The sequence below is a fragment of the Setaria viridis genome, chromosome 2, assembly GCF_005286985.2.
Source record: "Setaria viridis chromosome 2, Setaria_viridis_v4.0, whole genome shotgun sequence".
In the NCBI taxonomy this organism is placed as follows: Eukaryota; Viridiplantae; Streptophyta; class Magnoliopsida; order Poales; family Poaceae; genus Setaria; species Setaria viridis.
In genome coordinates this window covers 39,926,231-39,951,353 of record NC_048264.2, presented here as the reverse complement: position 1 = coordinate 39,951,353, position 25,123 = coordinate 39,926,231, and the positions used below count along the sequence as shown (strand labels likewise).

Here is a 25,123-nt window from a genome sequence, read left to right as displayed (position 1 = left end):
ATCGCTATCCCTTCTCTGCTTTGCCGAGGCCGTATGTATCGTACCGAAGTAGGTATTGAATTTCTCAAGGAAGTGGATAGGTTTTAGTTGCAAAAAGAAGGAGTCCTCCCGCCAAAGGCAAGACTTTCTCTCGAGAGTCAGAGCTAAAATCTTTTTTTTCTTTTCTTCTTTTGAAATCCATTACCTTATTTTTTTCCTTATACTTCGGCTAGGCGGCGTCGGCTTGACCCTGTCTTCTCTCTTGGTCGGGTCGGAGGCTAAGTTTCTCAAAAAGAATCTATACGCTCAATAAGCCAGAACGGGAAGATTCAACTGCAAAAAGAACTGGTACGGTGTGAGAAGAGGCCTATTCTCAATAATGAACAAGATGATGATTGGGCGTAAAGCGTCTGTAGGTGGCCCGGTTTTAATATTACGGTTTGATGGGAGATCTCGACCTGGGAGTCGGAACTTGGACCGCCATGGTTGACAACACTGGATATGTGAGTTTGTGTTGATACCACCAGTTCAAGATGTTAAAATCATCATCTAAATGGTTCACTGTGTCACAGTCCAAGTAAGAAACAAGTTCAGAAACATTACCACCTGAAGAACTGGCAGCATGCAGAAGGGCAGTTGCAGATGTATCTCTAGCCATGCTTAGAGTAGCAACTAGAGAATGCATGCCACCAGCAGAACCAACATCATCATCATCATAAATTTCATCCCAAGCAGACCTTTTCTTACCAGATAGGTTAGGAGGTACAGTCCTCCTCAACCTAACACCTCCATATTTCTCCTCATACTTGTTGTAGACATCAGTAAGTCGAGCTCTAGTGCTAACCTAGTAAGCACTGTAATCTGTACTGGTAAGGGTACCCAACCTCCTGAGCACTCTATTGAAACCTTTCATTTTAGCTCTAGGGTCCTGGATGAATGCAAAAGAATAAAGCAAAGGTATGTCCCTCCAGTATTTGTTATACTTGTCTATCATAGGTTGAACCACATGTCTGATGTGAGTATCATTAGCATAATTCTTTAAGTGCATAGCAATCTTAACAAGATAATGAATCATAAGTGGAGATGTAGGATAGTACACACCAGATAATGTAACTGTAGCATCATAAAACAGTTCAAGAAATCTTAGCACTTTTTCTGCCATAGCCCAATTATCATCAGATAAAAGCAACTGATCACCTTCAACCCTAGGATATTGAGCAATGATGAAAGTTGTGAATGGGACCTTATGAGGAAACAAATGCTTAAGCATTAGATATGTAGAATTCCACCTAACTTCCATGTCTAGCTGAAACTTTCTAGGCCTAACACCAGTGGCAATGCAATAAATTTTATATGCAGCAATTCTCTGATTAGATGAGTTTAAGAAAGATATTGCAATTCTAAACTTCTCAATCAATGGCTTAAGAGCAGTTAGAGCCTCCTTAACAATCAGATTGATAATATGGCATGCACAACGCTGATGCAAGAACAAAGAATTAACTGAATGTGCATTGTCATCCCTATCATCATCCACAACTTCAATACCAAGATATTTAGAAAGAACAGGTCTAAGCTTTTGCATGGCTGAAACATTAGATGATGCATTGTCCAAAGTAACAGCAAAAACTTTTTCAGTCAAACAATAGTCATCAAGCACAGATGCAACACGATCAGCAATATTTTGACCATTGTGTGAACAATCAATCAGCCTAAGACCAAGCACTCTCTTCTCTAGTTGCCAATCAGAGTTTATGTAGTGAGCAACAACACTGAGGTAGTCCTCTTTGGCATTACCAGACCAAATATCAGAGGTTAGACACACACAATTAACACCAGCAGATTTCACAATCTCAACAAGCTTAGCCTTGCAATCATTGAAGTATTTTAGCAGGTCTCTAGTGGAGGTTTGCCTAGATACTGCAACAAATTTAGGATTATGAGAAGTTCTAATGTAATCTTCAAATGCATAAGATTCACCCAAAGAGACAGGAACATCAAGCCTAGCAAGCAGTCTAACAAGTTGAGTACGGGCAACTATAGGACAGTACTCCCAATTACGAATACTACCATCAGGATTAAAAGAGATTTGTGACTGAGACATGTGAGTTTTCTCACGCCTTCTAGGGCATCTATCCCTATGGCGGGTGAGGTGACCAGTGCCACCACTAGAGCGCCCAGAGTACTCCTTAGAGCAATGGATGCATTTAGCTCCATACCTTACCTTCTTACCGTTCACCATTTTGAATATCTTCTTGAAATCAAGCCACACGGCCGAGGTAGAGGGGTGTGAGCGCTTACCGTTGTTCTCTTCCCCGTCCCCGTCCACTGCTTGGTCATCGCATGGCTCGAGGACGATGGGAGGTTGAGCCACACGGCCGAAGAGCTCGGCGGCATCCTCGTGCATGTCATCCTCGTCATCATCTCCGGCCAACCCGCAAAGCCGTCTCTCTTGGTTCGACCCACCCTGAACCGTCTCGTCGTCGTCGGATCCGGCCATCGTCACACGCCCGCGCCCCGGTTCCTCAACGGCTACACAAAAACAAGAGTTAGGATTAGCCGGTTAGGGATAAGGGGTCGATTGAGCAAGGGTTAGGGTTAGGGTTTCCTACCTTGATAGCCGGAGCACCGGAGTCGCCGGCGACGTTGACGAAGCACAGACCCAGCGAGACCGACTACGGATCCGGCGAGTTCTAATGCGGATCCGGCGAGATCGACGCGGGGCCGAGACCTAGCGAGGTCGACACGGAGATGACGAGAAGGATGACGCGAAGCGAGAATGCGAGATCAAGAATAGCCATAGGTGATAGGAGTATTCATGGTCGTGCCGTGTGCAAGTACCGGCGGAGGCCGGAGGCCACCGGAGGGGGAGGAGAAGGGCAGAAAGGAGGGGATCCGGGGAGGGAGGCAGAGAGCCAGAGAGCCGGAGAGAGAGAGGAGAGCGAGCGAAGAGAGAGAGAGAGAGAGGAGCGGCGCAAATGAGCTAGGGTTACGGATGGGGGGTGCGCGCGCCTTCGGCCTTCCTTATATACGCGCCCCTGCCAACGGTCGGATCCAACGGTCGGATGGAGCGGGGGCGGAGGATCCGACGGCTAATAGCCGTTTGAGCCGTGCCTTATGCGGGCCGGCCCATTAAGCGTGCCGTGCCCGTGCCGGCACTACGGGCCGAATTGGCGGCCCAGACACGGCACTAACGCCGTGCCGGGCCTGGCACTGGCACGATGGCTCACGGGCCGGGCCGTTTTCGAGCCGTGCTTCTTCATGTCGTGCTCGGGCCGGCCCGTAGTGTTAGTGCCAAATGGAAATCTATATCGGCATGTAGGACGGGGCGGCATGGTCATTATACGGGCCTAAACGTGCCGGGTCAAACTATGCTCGTGCCATGCCGGGTCGGGCCGAGCCACCCGTTTGGCCATCTATAGTTCCAAATTGTAGGTTGTTTTGACTTTTCCAGATTCATTAATATTATTATGCATTTAGACATACACTATTTAGATGTATTATAATATCTATGAATATAAAAAAGCTAAATCGACTTACAATTTGGAACGAAGGGAGTAAGTTTTAAAGAATCGGAAGAATGTGAAGGGATACTGATGATCTGATATCCCCCATTTTAGCTATTATGCATTTGTTTAGTTGGCATCGCTCTATCCTGATTTGGTTTGTGCCCAACTACCAAAATGTGCCGACCTATCCTGATTTGGTTTGTAACCAACTACCAAAATGTGCCAACCTAAAATTTGCTATAGTCTTTTTTTTCTTTTTTTTCTTTTTTTTCTTTTGTTTGTTAGCTCAGTTGGTTAGTTCGTGATAAAACATATTTATTGGGTTCTGAGTCCTTAGACTCAGTACATGTGGCCATAATTTTCTAGATATATACTCCCTCCGTTAAAAAAAATGCAACTCTTTAAACTTTAGGTGACGTGTTCATTAAAAATTAGATAAGAGCTAAGATGGTTTTGCTAATCTCAATGCAATATCACTATGCTAATCTTTTGTAGGTTCACATAATCGTAGGTTTAGGGTGCGTGGGTACGACACTACTGTAGAAACACATCCACGACAGCTCATTCGTTCATGCCAGACTTTCAAGAATCCGTAACTTTTGCATTTGTGTTCGAATGGAGATAAATTTTATATAACAATTGTATATTTTGATGAGATCTACAATTGTAGGAACAAGATAAATACGCCGCCACAACCATCAAACAACGATCGGACGGGAAAAAATTGAGTGAGCTATAGCTTTTCCTTAAATCAACGTAAGCTCCGAGACCCATCGAAGAACGAAGCACAACACTCAGACACATAATTCCGAAGCACCGGCACCGTGGCATCACACTTTTGGTTCCACCGCGCCTTGGATGAGCGCATCATACAGCCTCTGCAGCGAGACGACCGACGATCCGCCCTCCTCAACGGCCTTGCGGCACACGGCCTTCATCTCCGCGGACTTTTCCCTAATCTTCCTCGCCACCTCGCCGTCGCCCATGAGAGCCTTCACCGCTCGCTCCAGCTCGGCCGCCTCCACGAAGTTTCTCCTCTCCTTGTCCACCTTCATCCCCACTGCGACGCCCATCTCGGCCACCAGCACGAACGCGTTCAAGTGCTGCTCGGCGGCTTGCGGCCACGGCAGCGTCGGCACGCCGAACCACAAGCTCTCGACGGACGAGTTCCAGCCGCAGTGCGTGACGAAGCCCCCCACGGCGGCGTGCGCCAGTATCTCCTTCTGCGGCGCCCTCGTGGGCCACACCAGGCCCCTGCCCTTGGTCCTCTCGAGGAAGCCATCGGGGAGCAGCTCGGCGAGGTTCGCGTCCGTGGGCACCTTCATGCCGGGCTCCGGCTGCCCGCGCAGCACCCAGAGGAAGCGGTGCCCGCTGCGCTCCAGGCCCTGTGCTATCTCGTGCACCTGGGGCACGCTGAAGTATCCCCCGCCGCCTCCGAAGCACAGGAACAACACGGAGGCTGCTGGCTGCGAATCGAGCCACCGCACGCACTCGTCCTTCTCCTCGGAGGGCGGGGCAATGGCGACCACCGGGCCGATGGTGTACACCGGCGGGGTGGGGATGCCGCGCGTGCACCTCCCGTCGGTGATGGCAGCGAGAACGCTTTCCTCGAGCTCGGCGATGGTGTTGATGAGGATGCCGTTGGTTTCCAGGTAGCGCCTTCCATTGTACAGGAACCACTTGTACGTCCGGATCTTCCTATTGTCCAGTCCCGACGGGAGGTTCGTCGCCGGCACCGGCGGGAGGCCAGGCACGTCCACCCCACCCTCCAGCTCCCGGAACTCGACCTCGGCGGCCACCTCCTCGTCGAGCGACGGGGAGCGCAGCAGGACTGCGGCCATGGCGGCGCCGCAGGTGAGGAAGACGTAGGCCGGCACGCCAAGCTCCAGGGGCGCGTCGAGCAGCGTCGTGCAGAAGATGTCGACGACGACCGCGGCGACCGGGCACGCGAGGCCGGAGACGATCGCCTTGAGGTCGGCCACGTACAGCTGCACGTAGCGGGAGACGAACTCCTCGATGCCGGTGTGGTCGGTGGGGGGCTCGACGGCGGCGGGGTGGTGGAAGCGGATGCCCTGCCCGCTGGCCTCCTCCCGGCGTATGCGCTCGAAGATCGCGTCCTCCCACTTCCCCGTCGGCGACGGCACCAGGACGACGTTGACGGTGAGGGAGCGGCCGCTGAGGTCGAGCAGGCGCTTGCCGGCCTCGACCATGGGCGCAAAGTGGCTCACGCCCCATAGGGCCACCAAGACCACCGTCGGCTTTGCCGCCGGTTCACCGGACTGGGACGACGGCGTTGAGATGATGGCCATTCTTTGGCGCCCGCGTCGTGGTGATTGGGAACAGATGTTGGAGGAGTAGGAAATCGAGCGCGGGTAGATTGCAAGCGCGCCTTGGTTCTTGTAGGCTGTGGCTTAAAATCCCCTCCGTTTTGGGTCCACTATTGGAGGCAGTAACAGGTATGGTGCCAAGCCGAGAGCATGGTTTGGTGCGATGGACGGTGAGATCTTATTTCAGGGAACGGATCGACGGTGAGGGTGATGGTTCAGTCGCATTCGGATCGCGTAGCGGCGGACTTCACGTGTCAACACTAGGGCCTAGCATCCAAACAACCTCCATCTGCTGTACTATCCCTTTGTTTTCTTTTGTTTGTCGTGTCTACTACTATAGACATTGGCAAGAGTCCATAACGCACAGCAAGTTTGAGCATTATTATTGGGAATTGCTAAACCATATTCGAGCAATTTTATTTTTCTCCACGTAAGAATTTCGCTAACCAATCATCCTACGCTGATAGCATGGTCTTCAGCTTCGGTGAGAGCTTGATGGGTTTGGGCTTAAGGCTCAGGGTTAGGTTCAAGATGCTTCGTCAGCTAGCAGTTGAGACGAGAGAGGGCGGGAACAGCGACGGCTAAGAACAACTTTAATATTACTCAGTTAAAATTGTAACACGCAATATTAACATTTTTACAAAACATAATATTACTCCTACTTGAAATTGTAAACATTTTTACATCAGCGATCAACTTTAATTATTACTCAGTTAAAACATGGCATCTTATCTTACTATTTTAATTGATGGCTTCTTTCGGAATCTTCACATTAATCCTCGTGAGACGCTTTAGAAAAAATAAATTTTAGAATTTTCACAAAAAATTAGAAACATGTGTCAATCAATGATCAATCTATAGACTCAATCATCGTAGCTATTGGATCTATTATATTCTAAAAAGATTATCCACTTTTTGTTGTTATGAAAATAATCTAGAGTAACCCCTCAATCTATAGCAGGTTACTGCCTCTGCCATTTTATGAAAAATAATCTAAGTAACATCCCTATATTCATCTAAATTACCCATCTATATCATTATAAAAATAACTTAAAGTAACCCCTAAATTTACAACTAAATTATCTACACCTCCCATTATTAAAAATAAGTTACATATGTTATTATATAAAATATCCTAAAACACACCAATATATGATTCTAAATTACTAGTTTCTACCATTAACTTTTAATATATAAGATACTAACTTAAGTATGTATGTATGATGTGTATCATTATGGAAGCGACAGGAACACCAAGTTCCATGTTAAGCATGTTGGAGTAGCACTAACTCTCAACGTGCATCTAAATTAACCACATATGTTATCTTTAAAAATAACATATCTATGACATTATAAAAAAATTATCCCAAGTATACCAACACACAATTCTATGTTACCTATTTTCACTATTATTAATATAAAAATACTAACTCAAGGTATATACATAATGTATGTTACCATGAATACATGTATAGATGATGTATAGATGAAGCAACTAGAATGGTGATTTCCATGTTAAACATATAGCTTGAATTAAGAGTAATTGAACACAAACCAAACACATATAGAGGTGTGAAAGGGTCTCTCCTAGTGGTTAGATCATCTGAGTAGCACCCTAGCAGGTCTGGGTTCGACTCCCAGTGGGAGCGAATTAAATGAGCCTGGAATGAATAAATTATACAAAAATAGGTTGGGGCTTCCGTTGCTGACTTCGGTAAAAAAAACACATATAGAGGTGGGATGCAAAATGAAGAAAAAACTATGAATAATGATGAAAATGTGTAATTACTTACTAAAGTATAACACAACCGCGTATCCATAAGAGCATTGAGTTAAAATATTTAATAAATGAGAGATAGTTGTAAGGTAAACAATATTTATTATTAGCCGTAGATGCTATTTTTTTAATAAATTTTTAATATAAGTGTTGACGCCGGATTTTGACACGTATGGAATCGGCGTCAAGAAGGGAAGAAATCAAGAGACGCGGCAAAACGCGGAAGTCACGATTGGGAATCGGCCGATTGGTGCTGCGGTTGAGGATCGGCCGATCGGTGCTGCAGTTGAGGATCGGCCGATCGGTGCTGCAGTATTTCGGCGGATGGAGTTGGTGGAAATCGGCCGATTGGGAGGCTGGAGCAATTGGACCAATATGGGCTTAAAATGAACTATGAAGATAAAGAAGAGATCGGCCCATGAGAACGCGATGATCAACCCAATACGAATTGTACTTGTAAATATTCGTTTTCGTTTAAAATTAGAGATAGAGTCCTAGTTGGTTAAGAGATTGGTTGTAACAGGCTATAAATAGCCGCCTTCATAGATCTGAAATCATCATCAAATCAATACAACAAACTACTATTTCCTCGCACTTACTTTCGAGCAGGCGACTTCGCTAATACTTTTCTTCTTTTCACGAGTTCGTACGGGTTGGTGGGGCTGCATCAACTTGATCTCCGGCCCATTCTGTAAGTTCTGCTTATCGAGTAATATCTAAGCTTTAACTTCGGGCGCATCGCTGTCGTTTCGTTTAGATTTATTCACTAGTTATCGATAATCACTAGAATTCTAGGTTTTACCTGTTCTTCTAGTTTTATCACCAATTATCCAACTTGGAATTGGAACTTTCGGCTTTCTCATATCTTGTTACTTAATTTACTGCTTTCCACATAGCCGATTCAGATCTATTCCTAGTATTGCTACTATAGCGTTGTTTAGATTACTCTAGCAGTTTTCTTTACCAACGTTGCCTGGTAATCGGCTGCATTATAACCGATTTCTTTATTACAGCAAATCGGCCGATTCGCTGATAAGCTTTCTCGAGATCGGAACCTTAGCCGATCGCAACCTCTGGGATCTGACACGTTTCTTTCCTTGCCAATCAACAGATCAGATTGGCTGGCACGCCGCGCGAACCGCACCAGGGCAATCACCCGAACAGGAGTTAAGCAGATTCTCCCGGGTCGTATGTCCGACGCTAGAGATTCAATCGGCTGATTTCTAGCGCCAACAATAAATTTCTCAAAATTATTAACCTACGTGGAAACATACGTTGAGATACTAGTTTAGTATGACAGGCGGTATTTTTTATTCGCAAATAAAAATATATGATGCCTCCAAACAAATCGTTTAGTATGAGAGGCAGTAATTTTTATTGGCAAATACAAAAACATGTGATGCCTCCAAACAAATCACCCAATGTGCCATTGTGCAAGCATAGGAGAACACGACATTGATGACGCTGCCTCACTTAATTCGTGCCGACAACCACTGCGCCTTTGTAGAGAGCCTCGGATAGACTCTGCAGCGCCGCGTAGGATGAGCCACCCTCCTCCACGGCGTTCCTGCACGCGGCCTTCATCTCCATGGCCTTCTCCCTCGCCTTCCTCCCCTCCTCGCCGCCGCCCATCAGCTCCTTCACCGCTCGCTCCAGCTCCACCGCCTCCACGAAGTTGTCCCGCTTCCTGTCCACCTTCATCGCCACGGCGACGCCCATGACGGCCACGAGCGTGAACGCGTTCGTGTGCTGCTCGGCGTACAGCGGCCACGGCGCCATCGGCACGCCGTGCCACAGGCTCTCGAGGGACGAGTTCCAGCCGCCGTGCGTCACGAAACCCCCCACGGCGGCGTGGGCGAGTATCTCCTTCTGCGGCGCCCACGTCGGCCACACCAGGCCTCTATCCTTGGTCCTGTCCAGGAATCCGTCAGGGAGCAGCTCGGCGAGGTTCGCGTCCGTCGGGTGCCGCCCGCCGCCGGGCGCCGGAGGGCCGCGCAGCACCCAGAGGAAGCGGTGGCCGCTGCGTTCCAAGCCGTGGGCAATCTCGCGCGCCTGCGGCGCGGCGAAGAAGCCTCCGCTCCCGAAGCAGAGGAGCACCACGGAGGCTGGGGACTGCGCGTCGAGCCACCGCACGCACTCGTGCGGCTGCTCGGGGGGCGGCGCGAACGAGATCACCGGGCCAATCGGATAGACCTTCGGGGCACGGGCGCCGCGCGTGCACCGCCCGTTGGCGATGGCGGCAAGCGCGCTCTGCTCGAGCTCGGCGGCCGTGTTGACGATGATGCCGTCGGTCTCCGCGAAGCGCCTGCCATGGTACACGAACCACGTGTAGTTCGGGTTCTTCTTGTCGGTCACCGGTGTCGGAACAGAAGACGGCGGCAGCGGCGGCAGCCCGGGCACGTCCACCGCGCCCTCCATCTCCTCGAACTCGACCGGCACCTCCTCGTGGAGCGCCGGCAGGCGCAGCATGAACGCCAGCATCGCGGCGTTGGAGGTGAAGTAGACGTAGGTCGGCACGGCGAGGTCACGGGACACGTCGAGCAGCGTGGTGCAGAAGAAGTCCAGGACGACCCCGGCCACCGGGGACGGCAAGCTGGAAATCACCGCCCGGACGTGGGGCGCGTTCACCTGCACGATCCGGGAGACGAACTCCTCGATGCCGACCCAGTCCGTCGGGGGCTCCACGGCGGGGAGGTGGACGAAGCGGACGTCGAGGCCGGAGGCCTCCTCCCGGCGGATGTGGGCCGCGACCTCGGCCGCGAGGTGCTCCGTGGGCGCGCTGATGACGAGCACGGTGAGCGAGAGCGCGCGGCCGGCGCGGGCGAGCAGCCGCTTGCCGGAGTCGAGCAGGGACATGAGGTGTCCGGCGCCCCACACGGGCACCAGCACGACTGTCGGGGTCGCCATGGATGGGCAAGGATTTGGACCTCCAGCGTCGCGAATTCTCGGAACGAGATGCTTGGATTGGATAAGCACCAGAAAGTGCACCCAACTGCAGGATGTTTATTATTCAGGCACCCACCGTGCTTGAAAAATCATCTAAAGGCAACGAGATGCCGCACGAGACGTCGCTTTCTGCCTTCCTGGGAAGTTTAGAATAGCTTTATGAGGCGAGTGGCGACGTGAGGCAAGCATCCAAAATGAGTGCTCTTGCTGAAATCAGAGGACCCGTCATCCGCTGTCTCTGCTTCAATGGCGCGACCTCTTTTATCAAAAAGGCACGGCCTCGAGCGTGCAAAGGAGCACGGTGAAATGTCAGCCTCATGGGCGATGGGTCGAAGGTGCAGTGTCACGGTGTTCCAGTACAAAGCTTGAATGGTGACGGTCGATCAGCTGTTCGATTTTCTCACTGATGGCCGGAGCCCGGAGCTCACTTGTGGCGCAGTAGCAGTAAAATTTTTACATGAGCAGGAAGGCACGGTTGAAGCACGTTCCACGAATTTGTATAATCAACCCACAGTTCCGCACTTCTCCAGCAAGGATGTTCATGTCTGCGGCAGGGATTTCATCTGATCCTGTCAGTTTCTAGTCTGAAGGTTATTACTGCATCCACTGTGGCTTCAGCTTCTGTACCCTTCCAGATAGACACCATGACTGGCATTTCAGTTGAAACAAACAATCGCGGTCTCGGACGTTTTTTCAATGTCCATGTATATGATATGGACGAACACCTAACGCCATCACATGTCACCCGCTCGTTCCAGATCGGTAGGATTCTTTGTACTTGGCCTCTCTACAGACGGACGAGAAGCAGAGCCCCACAGGTCACAAGGTATTGTGGATTTATGGTGCACTGCTTGGTTCTCGGCCACCCTTTGGCCTTTGGCAAGCCACAGGTGTGGTAGCCATAAAAAATTAGGCAGGTGTTTGCTTGGCCTGCTCAGTACTAGCAGCTACATGTAAAACAGGTGATTTCCTGCCCCACACTGGCAAACCAAGCCTGTCAACCAATAGCATTTGATACTCCTCGATGGCACATGATTGAGGACCCGGGAATGCACGCAAGACACTCTTAGCTCACCAATAAAATCTAGAGAAAATTCCCTATTTGATACCGAAAAAATAACTCGTTCCTTTCTTTGTCCTAAAATTTTCTTCGTACCTTATTTGACACTCACTTCAACTTCCATACCTAATATGACACCACCGTCCGTTCCGTTAATTAGTGCCGATGCCCCGGGACACCTGTCAGGTATTTCGTTGGGGGTCACAATTGCCCTCCGTCACTTTCTCTCCCGTGCCTGCTCTCCGTTTCCCCTCGATTCAGGACGGGACTCGAACCCTAGACTCACTCGATTCCGGGAGCAAGGCTCTCGAGTTCCTGGGGATCCATGGCGAGGACAGCAGCCCAGTTTCTGTTCATGCGGATCAGCTGGTAAGAAGACGGCTTCCTCTTCTACTTCCTATGATATGACCTGATAAAATCAATAAACCATGTGTAGTTGTGTTCCTAATCTGAAGAAAGGTTTCTGATGTATCTTGGTCCTGCTACTGCTTTGTTGATAATCAGGAGGTCGCGGTGAACCTGATAATCACAGACTACTGCATGTCTGGCATGACAGGATATGATCTTGACAGGATATGATCTGCTCAAGAAGGTCAAGGTAACTACCATATTCTCTCTAGTGTTTCTTGGTATGATCCGCTGAAGAAGAAAGATGTACATGCTTGTTTTGTTCAAGCAGGAATCATCGTCTCTAAGAGATACCCCAGTGCTGATCATGTCATCCGAGAACATTCCTTCAAGGATCAATAGGTGAGAATTCTTATGGATCTATATAATATTTTTCGGATTATCTCCTGATTTTTGAAGAACAAATCAAAGTCAAATGTCAAGATATACTAATCAGTGGCTGAGTAGAAGTAAATCAAGAAACCAAATTTACCGTTTAAGAAAAAATATTAGAAAATTACTTCATGATAAGAAAACTGTTAGAGAGTTAAAGTTCCTTTTCTTCTGTATGGAGGCATAGAAATGAATATGTTTAGCACCAAACTGGATATGGATATCTCTCCGAATCCTTGGTGATTTGGCGTCACATGTGTTGTATAATAGAGGAACCGCCCCACACGACACAAGCTCACACCGTCCTACTATAATCTCGACATATCTGGTGTAAAATAACAAAAAAGATATGGAATGATACGCATGCTGATCTTGTAGATATCCGTGTTACGTACAGACAGAAACAAAAAAAGTAAAAAAAGAACTTAATTGCATCTTGATCTAGGACTCTAGGTAAAATCACTGACTCATTTTTCATGATATTTTGAATCAGATGCCTGGAAGAAGGAGCGGATGAGTTTTTCCTAAAACCAGTGAGGCTATCAGACATGAGCAAGATGAAGCCCCACATACTGAAAAGCAGATGCAAGGAGCACTACCAGGAACAGCACCAGCAAAGCGACAGCAACAGCAACGAATGCAGTAACCCCACAAACGACAGCAGCAGCAGCAGGCAGCAACGAACTACAAACTGATTATAGGAGAATTAGCCCCCTTTTTTCTCCCTTTATTCTTTGTTTTACTTAGCTTTTGGCAAACTAATTTGTAACACAGGAGAATTAACCCCCTTGTGTATCGAATTCATTTTTAACATTTCCTTGTGTATCTGTGACCTATATGCTGGAGGTTTGTTATAAAAAAAGCTTGTGTATCTGTTGAAATAAATGCTGTAGAAATGTTATAAAAAATGCTGTACAAAAATGAGGGAAAAAAACAGTAGCCAGGCAGCCAGGCTGCATGCGCCCAGCCAGCGAGTCTGCGTGCATGCGCCCAGCGTCTGCATGCGCCCAGTCTGCATGCGAGCGCCCAGGGGCAAAAGGGTCCAACACCGTTAGCCAATGGACTGTTATGTCATGTTAAGGATGAAAGTTGAAGTGAGTTAAGGGAGAAAATTTCAGGATGAACGGACCATTTTTCCTGTGTCAACCTAACCTACCTACTACACCGATGCCAATAGCAAAAAGGTTTTTTTTTTTAAGGGAAGAACTCCTAACGTTACACTGGCCGCCCTTGGCCCGGGTGCTCTTGGGCCGCGCTCTCTCCAGTTGGGCTGCTGGCAGACCTGGGTATAATGGGCCAATTCGGCCTGCACAGGTTGGGGTCGCTGACGAGCAAGCTCAGCTCATTGTGCCTCCTTTGATATCAAAGATAGTTTAATTTGGTTTCTTAGAATTTTGGAATGCTCCGCTCTAGGAAAAAAAAATTCGCTTCCGAATTATCTAGGCAAACACCAATAGTTCCAACAATTCCTTTTTTAAAAAAAAGTTAATCTAAAGACCAACCGCAAAAGGTACTTCAAAAGCACAAATTTCCTATCTCTTCTTCATGAATCATTATCATAGTTACACGTACCATTTCGTGAAAAAAAAAACTCCCTGCCCTCCCTCGAGAATATTCTCCTGCCACCGCCCCTTCTCGCTTGCTCCGGATGCCGGAGATGGAATAAGCCACGCGCTGGGCTTGGCTTGGCTGGCGGCAGCCACCCCCTGGCACGCGGATTTGACGTATAAATTGAATGACATGTTTATTTCAACTAATCAAATAGCTCATAAACTTGCCTTGCAAACGTATGAACAAGTTGAATCGGATCAGGAGTCTTACGCTTTTCTACTTAGCTCTATGCACAGGGGCGCAGGGGCACAACACGAGCTGGACAGAAGAGCACTTCTTGCTCGTCTGCCAGCGTGTGTTGCATCTATCCTCCGACCTCCGCCCGCCCCCCCCCCCCCCCCCCCCCCCCCCCCCCCCCCCAACCCTGCGCGCCCGGAAGCGGCGGGTGACGGAGTAACTAGCAAAGGTGTCGGACTCGGACAGGTTTTGTGGTTGCGGGGGGGGGGCTTCCCTCACGACAAGGAGAGATGCGGCGAAGGGCGTTTGGTGGTGGCGGCGAGCGGTGAGCCGGTGAGGCAAGGGTATTGCACAGATTCGGGTCAAATTAGGCTGCTGGTGTTGGCGCCGCATCGCGTCTTTGGTTCGCATCATGCCATCTCCCTGTCAGCCCATGTCTGCCATGTGCCACCGCCCCCACCACACATTGGCTTGCCGCTGTGTGGCACGGCACAGTACGTAGGATCGTTGGAACAGATCGATAGCGTGGAATCACTGTCCGTGCCCACTGTAGTTGATGCAAAGCCCGTGGAACTCGTGGATGCGGATGACGCGCGCAAAAGGCAACCGGCGTTTATTATTGCGGACTGATGATTGAACACAAATCACTCTGCCGCATCCAACCTTTACCTCGCGAACAACTGGTAAAATCCTGAAAAGAAACACCGTGAGCCCGTGATCCATGGACGCGCCATGATCGAACGATCGACGAGCACACGGCTACGCTGCCGGGCCTTTCACTTCTTGGGCATCGCCGCGCCGTCGTGGAGCGCCTGGGCGAGCCTCTGCAGCGCGGCATGCGACGACCCGCCCTCCGCCACGGCCTCCCTGCACACGGCCATCATCTGCTTGGCCTTCTCCCTCGCCTTCCTCCCCACCTCGCCGCCGCCCATCAGCTCCTTCACCGTTCCCTCCAGCTCCGCGGCATCCACGAAGTTGTCCCGCTTTCTGTCCACCTTCAGCGGCACGGCCACGCCCATGTCCGCCACCAGCTCGAACGCGTTCAGGTGCTGCTCCGCGTAGAGCGGCCACGGCGCCATCGGCACGCCGTGCCACAGGCTCTCCAGCACCGAGTTCCAGCCGCCGTGCGTCACGAAGCCGCCCACGGCCGGGTGCGCCAGGATGTCCTTCTGCGGCGCCCACTTGGGCCACACCATGCCCCTGCCCTTGGTCCGCTCCAGGAACCCCTCCGGGAGGATCTCGTCCAGGTTCGCGTCCGTCGGGTGCTCCGACCCGTCCGGGGAGCCGGCGCCCGTCTCCGACGAAGGCGGGCCACGCAGGACCCACAGGAAGCGCTGGCCGCTCCGCTCCAGCGCGGCGGTGATCTCCACCACCTGCGGCGGGTCGAACCAGCCCATGCTCCCGAAGCAGAGGAACACCACCGACGCCGGCGGCTGCGCGTCCAGCCACTTGACGCACTCGTGCGACGGCGAGCGGTCGCCGAGCGACAACACGGGGCCGACCGGGTACACCGGCGGCGCGGGGCGCCCCGGCACGCACCGTCCCTCGGCGATGGCCGCGAGGGGCCCCGGCTCGAGAGCGTCCGCGGTGTTGGCGATGATGCCCGTGGCGTCCATGAAGCTGTCGCCGAGGCGTACGAACCACGTGTAGTTGGGGCTCTTCTTGTCCACGACGGGGCACGGCATGTTGGCCGGCGGCACCGGCGGCAGGCCCGGCACCTCGATCTCCCCCTCCACCTCGTCGAACTCCACGGTGACCCGCTCGTGGAGCACGGGCAGGTGCAGCATGAGCGCGAGCATGGCGCCCGTGGACGACATGAAGACGTAGGAGGGCACCCCGAGGTCCCGCGCCACGTCGACCAGCGTCGCGGCGAAGAGGTCGAGCACGAGCGCGGCGACGGGGCACTCCATGCCGGCGATGGCATCCCGGACGTGCGGCGCGTGGAGGCTGAGGTAGAGCGCGGAGAACTCCTCGACCCCGAGGTCGCCCGCGGGCGGGTCCACGGCGGGGAGGCGGTGGAAGCGGATGTCTAGCCCCGACGCGGCCTCCCGGCGCACGTGCGCCTCCACCTCGGAGGTGGCCTCGTCGGTGGGCGGGCGCACGACGAGCAGGGTGATGGAGAAGGCCTTGCCGCCGCCGCCGCCGCCGCCGCTGAGGAGCACGCGCTTGCAGGACTCGAGCATGGACATGAGGTGGCCGGAGCCCCACTCCGGCAGGAGCACCAGCGCCGGCGTCGCCATTATCGCACCCTCTGTCGTCGCTCGCTGCAGGTGTGATCTCTCTGCTGATTTGGTGCTGACCGCCGTGCGTCTCTACTGCACTGCGCTACTAGCAAGTAGGTCGAGACGAGTATGATGATTGCGTAGCTTCTCGAAATTCACCGGACTGATGAGCTAGTCGATAGTGACTGGCACTGATTTTGGCAGCTGAAGGCGTCGGAGTGAGGGACCCGGTTGCTCGATCCCTTCAAGAGTCAAGATAACATAATTGGTGAGCACGCGGGAAGCGTGAAGTGCTTTCTCCAGTCCAGCAGATTCCGCGATCGGTCGTTGTAAACAATCCGCTAAGATCTGAATACTGATCATTCATTTTTTTTTCAATAAAAAAAAAAGATTCCGAATACTGATCCCTAGCACAGCACGTTTCTGCGTCTGCTTGGCCTGGCCAAGTGATGCTGGCGTGGGGCCTAGCGAGGCATCGGGATTCAAGGTGTCGCAGTGCCGGTGAAGCCACGCCGCGACGCCCCCAGTTTGGACCGTCGCTGCCCGTGCTTCAAAGCCGGAGTGATTCGGTCCTCGCGTCACTGTCCGTCCGTGTCAAATGTTTCCACCCCGGCAAATCCTATCCGTTTGACTCGCCGGCTGGCGTGGAATTCCGGCACCGCCAGCCAGACGGGGCAAAGTGATTTCCGGCCCGAGTCCTCAACCAGTTTCGGGCCCGGGAGGTAGGAGGATCCAGTATCCAGCTGCAGCCCATTCCACGCGATTTCCGCCCGACAACAGCCGGCCCGATGCACGCGCACGAACCTTTTGGGCCATCTTCAAGGTAGTAGGCGGCCGTCGTGGTGGACAACTTATCAACAACGACCTGAGGCCCAGAGCATGAAAAACTAACAAGGCCGTTTATCTTTTTCCGTTTTCCTTATATAGAGAAGTCCACGATACTCTGTTCATTTTACCTTGTCCTAAGTCAAATAGTTATATCTTTAATTGTAAATTTATAGAAATTCATATATAGTCTCACAGCATGCAAATCATTTATTATGAAAGTCCTTCTACCGGTGAACCCAAGAACACAAATCTTATGATGTCAAGCTATACTAGTTTTAAGGAACTGATGTCCAAAGATAGTAGGGAGATTTGACTTTAGAATAAAATTATTACAATAACAACGAGACAGAACGAGTATCAATATATAATGCACTCGATTCGTAGAGCTGCAGCACTAGTAGCATGCAGGCGGTCATTGAAAATTATAGTTATTCCTTCTATGCCATCAAAATTTATTCATCGTTTCAGTGCCATCAGATTTTATATTCCATCCCTTACGGTGCCATTGCCGTTAATTTTTACCCAAAAATCAGTGACGCCGTTAAAACTTGGGCAGTTGGACTCGTTGGCGGGTCCAGCGACGCCGCCGCCGACGACACGGGCCCCAGCTCGCGACGGCGCTATCTCACGGAGACACGGACGGCCGAGCTCGCGGCATGGCAGAGCTCGGGACAAGATCGGGGCAAGCCCTACGCCCACGGTCTCCTCGCCTAGCGCGGCCGGCGGCGAGGCATCCCTCCTGCAGCTAGTAGCGGAATATTGCTGCTCGTGCTCGCCAATTGCCTCCGCTACTACAAGCCAATCAAGCAGTCAGCGACCATCAATGGCTGCCTCTGTCGCCACACTTGAGCAGCAGATGGACACCGTGGCTCCCCGCCTGAGCCGCTCCTCGACGCGATACGGCCGTCAGCAGCAGCGCCGCCTCCTTCAGCGGGCCCGTCCGGAAGTGGTGCAAGGCCTGGGAGCCCCTCGCCGGCGCGGGCGCCGCCGGGTCCAGGGGAGGGGCGTCGCGGGGTGACAACAAGGTGGTGCTGTTTAGGAGGACGGCCCGGTGAACGGCTCGGGGTAATAACAAGCGTGTGGTTTGAAAGGATGTCAGGAGGGTAGTGGGGACCACCAGGCATGCATGCATGGACTGGTGTAATGGTGTGCTTCATATGCATGCATGCATGGTGGTGGAGTATCTACTATCTAGGGACTTTAGGATCCTCCAATTATATTGCTCGCAGCAAAGCTACCGAAGACCATTCTCTGCCGGCTCGCTGGAAGAATCCTGTAACCTACACGCTGTAGAACAGTCAGCAGTGTCGTCACTCATCACTCATCACTCACCATAGCTTGTTTAGCTCGGGCGCTCGGCAGAAGCTTTTTGCCATACCGGAGGCAATGGCGAACGTAACCGTCGTCCTCCTCCCTGAGCCCGGCTCTGGCCTCCGGCCACCTGATCATGTGCTGCCGCTGACAGAAGCGGCGGGAAGTGGCGCTGGTGTAGTGGTGTTCGGGGAACCGCAGGACGGTGTCGCTGTGCTATCCATGCCAGCATGGAAGCAAATAAACAACGGGTGAGCGACAACACTACAACAGCAACCGACCAACCGCAACCGTGCTCTTATTCCGGCCCCTACGGCCTACCGGCAAAGAGTCATTCCTCGTGTTATCTCGGAGCCATCGCCGTTCAGACCATTCCGGAGAAGGCATATACTCACTCTTCCAAATTACAAAGTAATTCCAATAAAAAAAAGTCAAACTATTTATGTTTGACCAAAATTATAAAAGGATTCACAAAGATTTATTGCACCAAATAGATATACTATAAAAATATATTTAATGAAAAAACTAATGGTATTTATTGGTATCATGAATGTTAGTACTTTATTGTATAAATTTGATTAAACTACTCTCTAAAAAAGTTGGAATGACTTATAATTTGGAATAGAGTGCAATTCGGTTGCACACGTCAAATTTGATGCTTCTACTTTGATTCCCTGTGGACCTGGACTGGACAGAAGAAGACTGTTAGGGGGTGTTTGGATCCTCAAGCTAAAGTTTAGTCCATGTCACATCGAATCTTCGGAGGCTAATTAGGAGGACTAAACATGAGTTAATTATAAAACTAATTATATAGATGGAGGCTAATTCGCGAGACGAATTTATTAAGCCTAATTAATTCATGATTAGCACATGTTTACGGTAGCATCACACTGTCAAATCATGGACTAATTAGGTTTAATAGATTTGTCTCGTGAATTAGCCTCCATATGTCCAATTAATTTTATAATTAATTTATATTTAATAGTTCTAATTAATATCTAAATATTCGATGTGACAAGGACTAACTTTAGTCCCAGTAACCAAACGGGGCCTTAGCTGTCCCGTCTGCTCAGTGCTCGCTCGCCGCGATCATTATTAGCACAACTTGTCGCTAGAACAGACAGCCACTACGCCCGCTTGGGATCGAAGCTCGATCTTTATACTCTACGCCGGTGGTTAGCAACGTACTCGTCAACCATAGGTATAAGTAGTCACTCGATCGATCTCAAGATTTGTTGGTTCAATCTCTTCAGTATACGTGAGTGTTTGTTAAGGCGGAGCTAGGATTTCACAAGAGAGGGCCGAGACATTAAATAGAAAATGATCTCATATTTTTTTTCAAGAATTCCGATATAACATGGATTACAAAGGTATTCTAGAAACAAGTCTGCTAAACTATATATTAGATTTTCTACGATAGAATGAGTCTTATAACCTAAATATATTTATATAGATAGATTACACAGTGATGCTACTAACTGTGATCATCCATCGAGTGCTAGTAAAAATAAACCTAGGATAACAGAGAATATAGATGGGTTTAGTGAGAAAAAGAAAATCTTATTTGGGCCAATATGGTTTCTTTAGCATGGTAATGATTCGTTATGGCCTCCGGTAATCGTGAGTCCTGTTTGAGGGGAGGTGTTAATACCGCGATTAGCAAAACATTTAAGCGCTCATGTGTGTGGTCTTATGACAGCAGTAGGGGGGACCAGACCCTGCGTGCCCCCGGGCTCCGCCCCTGGCGTCTATGTCTGTATTTTTTACGTGCCTGTCATAGCGAGGTGTTGACGATGACTTTATCAATCTCCGGATCCATCACCTTTAGTTTTTACAGGCGATTATAGGGATATGTTGTACGTGTGTATACAAGCGATTGTGTAGAAAAACAGACGCTTTGCCCATTTTTCTACTAGATCGGACTGGAATGGTGAAAATTTCAGGATTCGAGGCGTGTGAGTGCGAGTGCGAGTGCGGATGTGATACCACGATAGGTGTTTGAAATGTTTTAAGCGAGAATAACCGCCTTGAAAGGAGCTCATTGAAAAGGCTCATTCAAAAGCCGGGAAGCGCCTGCTGGGCCACGGCGCCGGCGCCGGCGCCTATCCCCGCCGGGAGCTCACGGTGACCGTCCTCGTTGTGCGGCCGCCGAGGCCGGAGTCCGCGTCGGAGGTGGACGCGCACGTCCGGCGCGTCGCGGCGTCCGGTTCCAGCACCTCCCGGCCGAGGAGCCCCCGGGTTCATGGGCCGCAAGGACAGCCCGAACTTCACGTGGTTCGTGTACCACGGCAGACGGTTCATGGACGCCGACGGAATCATCGTCAACACGGTGGCGGAGCTCGAGCCGGGGCATCTCGCGGCGATAGCCGAGGGGCGGTGCGTGCCGGGACGGCCGTCGCCGCCACTGTACCCGATCGAACCGGTGCTGGACCTCGGCGTGAGAGATGATGATGCGACCGACGAGGCATGCGTCCGGTGGCTGGACGCGCAGCCGAGGGCGTCGGTGGTGTTCCTGTGCTTCGGGAGCTTGGGCTGGTTCGACGCCGCGAAGGCGCGAGAGGTCGCCACGGGGCTAGAGCGGAGCGGGCGCCGGTTCCGGTGGGTGCTGCGCGGCCCTCCCGCTGCCGGGTCGCGGCACCCGTCGGACGCCGACCTAGGCGAGCTCCTCCCGGACGGGTTCCTGGAGCGGACCGAAGGAAGGGGCCTCGTGTGGCCCCGGTGGGCGCCGCAGAAGGAGGTGCTCGCCCACCCGGCCGTGGGCGGCTTCGTGACGCACTGCGGGTGGAACTCGACGCTGGAGAGCCTGTGGCACGGCGTGCCGCTGGCGCCGTGGCCGCTGTACGCGGAGCAGCACCTGAACGCGTTCGAGCTCGTGTCCGCGGTGGGCGTGGGCGTGGCCATGGAGGTGGACAGGGAGCGGGGCAACTTCGTGGAGGCCGCCGAGCTGGAGCGCGCCGTTAGGTCCCTCATGGACGGCGGCGAGGAGGGGCGGAGGGCGCGGGGGAAGGCCGCGGAGATGAAGGCCGCGTGCCGGAAGGCCGTGGAGGAGGGTGGGTCCTCGCGGGGGACGCGGGTGGCGCTGGAGAGGCTGCGTGAGGCGATTCGCGCGGGTGCATGTGCGACGACGGCGACCGCGTAGGCCCGCGCGCGGCCCGTTTGTTCCGGACGTTGGCACGTCGGTCCACCGGCGGGGCGTCCGCTTCACGATGAAGCGGACGTCAGTTCGTCGACACGCACGGCATGCTGCAACCTGCAAGTGTTTAGGCAAACAGGAGAGTCGAGTTCGAGTCCGACTTGAAGCAGATTTTTTTTTGAAACTTTGGCAGGAGCAATGCCGTGCATTTAAGAAGAATAGAAGTTTACACTTACAACATTAGGGACTATTACATATAACAGAAAAACTCAGACACTCAAGGCTAGAAAACTTAAACATGAAAATTAAGATAGAAGGAGGTCATCTCGTAACCGGGGCGTCCCACAGGCCCTTGCTCTTGTCATCACTTCTTCTCTAATCATCTCAAACATTTGGATTGGCTGCAGCGCTTCGTTGTTGAAAATTCTTCTGTTTCTCTCCTTCCAGATATTCCAAACCACATACATTGCTATCGCTGCCATTGATCTTCTCACCTTGGTTGGAATTGGATTCAGATTTTGTTCCCACCAATTCTCAAATTCAGTCACAGTGGCATCCGGTATACTGAATACTGGTGCAGCCTAATTGAACACCAGATACCAAACCTCTTTAGCATAACAGCATTGCAGGCATATGTGATTTGCTGTTTCGGCCTCCTGATCACATAAGGGGCAAATTGCAGAGCAAGGCCAATTCCTTGCTAGAAGCTTGTCAGCTGTGAGTATTTTCTGATGCATTAGCAGCCACGTAAAGAATTTTTTGCTTTCCTTCAGTGTGTGCTCGCCATATGTCATTCCCTATAAAAGGTGGATGGGTACCAATGAACTATGCTTTATTTGTAGATTTTGCTGTGTAATCTCCATTTGATGTCCATTTCTAACGAATGCAGTCCTCTTGATCATTGAGTTGGTAATCTTGCACAAGGTCCCAAAGGTCCACAAATTCTGTCATTTGTTCAATTGTATTCATCCTCCAGAGCCCCCTAGTCCAATTTTGGTGGTTTAGTTCCTCATTGACCTTACTATTTTTTCTCCAAGCTAATTTGAATAAGTTGGGTGCAATGTCTATTAGAGCTTTTCCATTTAGCCATGAATTGTGCCAGAATTTTGATTTGTTTCCATTGCCGACAGCTGAAAAGTTGTTTGTCAATCTCATCACAAGGTGGTTGAGTTCCCACCTAAGGTCTTTCTTCATCTGTCCACTCATACCACAACCATCTCAACCTCAATGCTCTACTAAACCTTTCCAGGTCGAGAATGCCCAATCCTCCTAGATTTTTGGGTAGCATCACTTTCTTCCAAGCAATGAGACAGTGACCCCCATTTGCCTTATCAGTGCCTTTCCATAGGAAATTCCTTCAGCTTGTCTATTTTCTTAATTGCCCATTTCCTGAGTGCAAAAACAGTTAGAAAGTAAATGGGAATTGAGGATAGGACTTTCCCTACAAGGGTCACTCTTCCTGGCCTGCCAATAAGTTTCCCCTACCAAGCAGACAGCTTATTTGCAATTTTATCCAATAGTGGCTGAACTTGCACTCTTGTGAGCTTCCTGAGGCCTAGAGGCAGGCCGAGATAGGTGCGTGGAAACGATTTCATAGGATAGGGCATGTTCTACAAAATATCTTCCAAATTGGGGTCTTGGCATTGAATTGGGTATGCTGCATTTTTAGCCAAGTTAATATTTAATCTAGCTGCTATACCAAAACAGTCAAAGATGTATCTTATGGTGTCAATGTCTTCTCTTATTGGGTGCAGAAACAATGCAGCGTCATCAGCATAGAGGCTTAATCTAATTTTAGTTGCTCTATTGTTTAGTGGTTTCATCCATTGATTTTCTTCCGCCATTCTGATTAGCCTTTGCAATGGTTCCAATGCCATAATGAAAAGCATAGGGGACAAAGGGTCCCCCTGCCTGAGTCATGTTCTGTGTTTAAAAGAATGTGTTCTTACTCCATTAACCATTACTGAGGATGTGGCAGTGGAAAGTAGAATGGATACCCAATTCCTCCATCTGGCTCCAAAACCCATTTGTTCCAAAACTTCCATTAGATAGTCCCAACGTACAGTATCAAAGGCCTTGGCAATGTCGAGCTTGAGAAAAATTGCTGATTGTTTCCTTCTGTGCAGTTCCTTATGAGATTCTGAGTGTATAAGAAATTGTCATGTATGTTTCTTTTCTTAATAAATGCACTTTGGTTTCTGGACACCAGACTTGGTAAGTACTATGACAGCCTTGTAGCTAGAACTTTAGAGATAATCTTTGCCACACTGCTTGTCAAACTGATTGGCCTGAACTCTGAGATTTTGGAAGCTTCAGCTGTTTTTGGGATCAGGGCTATATGGCCTGAATTAAGTAGTTGGAAATGTTGCCGTAATGTATAGAAGAAGTTGACAACAGCCATCAAATCTTCCTTTATAATTTCCCAACACGTTCTATAGAATTTTCCTATGAAACCATCAGGTCCTAGAGCAGCCTTCTGTTTCATTTCCATTACCACTTTCTTCACCTCCTCTTCAGAAAATTCTGTTTCCAGGTCCTGCAGATCATGAGAGGGCATGTTGATAACCTCCCAGTTCAAGGTAGCAGTCCTTGGTTGCATATCTTCAAGGAGCTTAGAGAAGTGCTATTGGAAAGCTCTTTCTTTATCTTCGTGCCTATGCAATGCCCCTTGGTCTGTCTGCAATTTTTGAATAAAGTTCTTCTTTCTTCTCCCATTTGCGGATAGGAAAAAGTACTTGGAGTTAGCATCACCTGCTCTCAAATAGGTTATTCTCGATCTTTGTCTTGCCCTGAGTTTTTCAACTGCTGCCATTGCAATTATCTTATTTTTGAGATCCTTTTTTAGTTGTAGTTCTTGTGTGCTGAGAACTTTGAATTCTTGGACTACATCAAGTATACCAATCAGCTGCTTGGCTGCCATCAAGAGAAGTTTATTATTTCCAATTTTAGCTCTAGCCCATTGTCTGAGTTTTTTTTGCAGTCCTCTGCAATCTAGTATGCAGCCTAAGAAATGGTTTGTGTATTGTAAGATTTCTGTTCCAAGTTTCAACAACCTCCTCTTTGAACCCCTGAATACATGGCCAAAAGGACTCAAATCTGAATCCTTTATAAGTTTTAAACTTGTTTGCTGCATTCAGTATCAATGGACAGTGATCCGATACAAGGGAAGATTCAGCCATAAGCGTTGGTAACATCATCTCCCATTCAAGTGAACAGAAAGCCCTATCAATCCTTATATGAGTGACATTGTTAGTCCAGGTATATTTTCTTCCTCTCAGTTTGATTTCCTTAAGTTCTAAATCTTCAGCTAGTTTTCTAAATGCACCCATCATTCTTCTATTGATGTTAGAGTTGTTCTTATCTTGGGCTGCCAGAATCATATTGAAGTCCCCCATGAGAAGCCATATGTCACAGTCCATTGGCTTACATGTTCTTAGTTCATTCAGAAATTGCAATTTATCCGCTT

General features: G+C 50.2%; 4 protein-coding genes and 1 pseudogene across 4 annotated transcripts; 2 read left to right on the top strand and 3 right to left on the bottom strand.

Annotated features, from left to right (window-relative positions):
* Window positions 1-4,201: 4,201 nt before the first annotated feature.
* Window positions 4,202-5,955, bottom strand: LOC117842414 (malvidin galactosylase UGT88C3). Its single transcript, XM_034722869.2, has one exon. The coding sequence runs from the start codon at window positions 5,792-5,794 to the stop codon at window positions 4,316-4,318; it is 1,479 nt and encodes a 492-aa protein (XP_034578760.1). The 5' UTR covers window positions 5,795-5,955; the 3' UTR covers window positions 4,202-4,315.
* Window positions 5,956-8,876: 2,921 nt separating this feature from the next.
* Window positions 8,877-10,662, bottom strand: LOC117845971 (malvidin galactosylase UGT88C3). Its single transcript, XM_034727067.2, has one exon. The coding sequence runs from the start codon at window positions 10,494-10,496 to the stop codon at window positions 9,063-9,065; it is 1,434 nt and encodes a 477-aa protein (XP_034582958.1). The 5' UTR covers window positions 10,497-10,662; the 3' UTR covers window positions 8,877-9,062.
* Window positions 10,663-10,825: 163 nt separating this feature from the next.
* Window positions 10,826-13,235, top strand: LOC117845972 (two-component response regulator ORR10-like; annotated as a pseudogene).
* Window positions 13,236-14,750: 1,515 nt separating this feature from the next.
* On the bottom strand, window positions 14,751-16,797 carry LOC117846068 (malvidin galactosylase UGT88C3). The gene has a single exon (XM_034727169.2). It carries the CDS (start codon window positions 16,401-16,403, stop codon window positions 14,940-14,942), a length of 1,464 nt encoding a protein of 487 aa, XP_034583060.1. The 5' UTR covers window positions 16,404-16,797; the 3' UTR covers window positions 14,751-14,939.
* Window positions 16,798-18,599: 1,802 nt separating this feature from the next.
* Window positions 18,600-21,732, top strand: LOC117844391 (malvidin galactosylase UGT88C3-like). The gene is made up of 3 exons (XM_034725105.2): window positions 18,600-18,737; window positions 20,559-20,730; window positions 20,762-21,732. The coding sequence occupies exons 1-3, from the start codon at window positions 18,600-18,602 to the stop codon at window positions 21,661-21,663; spliced, it is 1,212 nt and encodes a 403-aa protein (XP_034580996.2). The 3' UTR covers window positions 21,664-21,732.
* The last annotated feature ends 3,391 nt before the right edge of the window (window positions 21,733-25,123 follow it).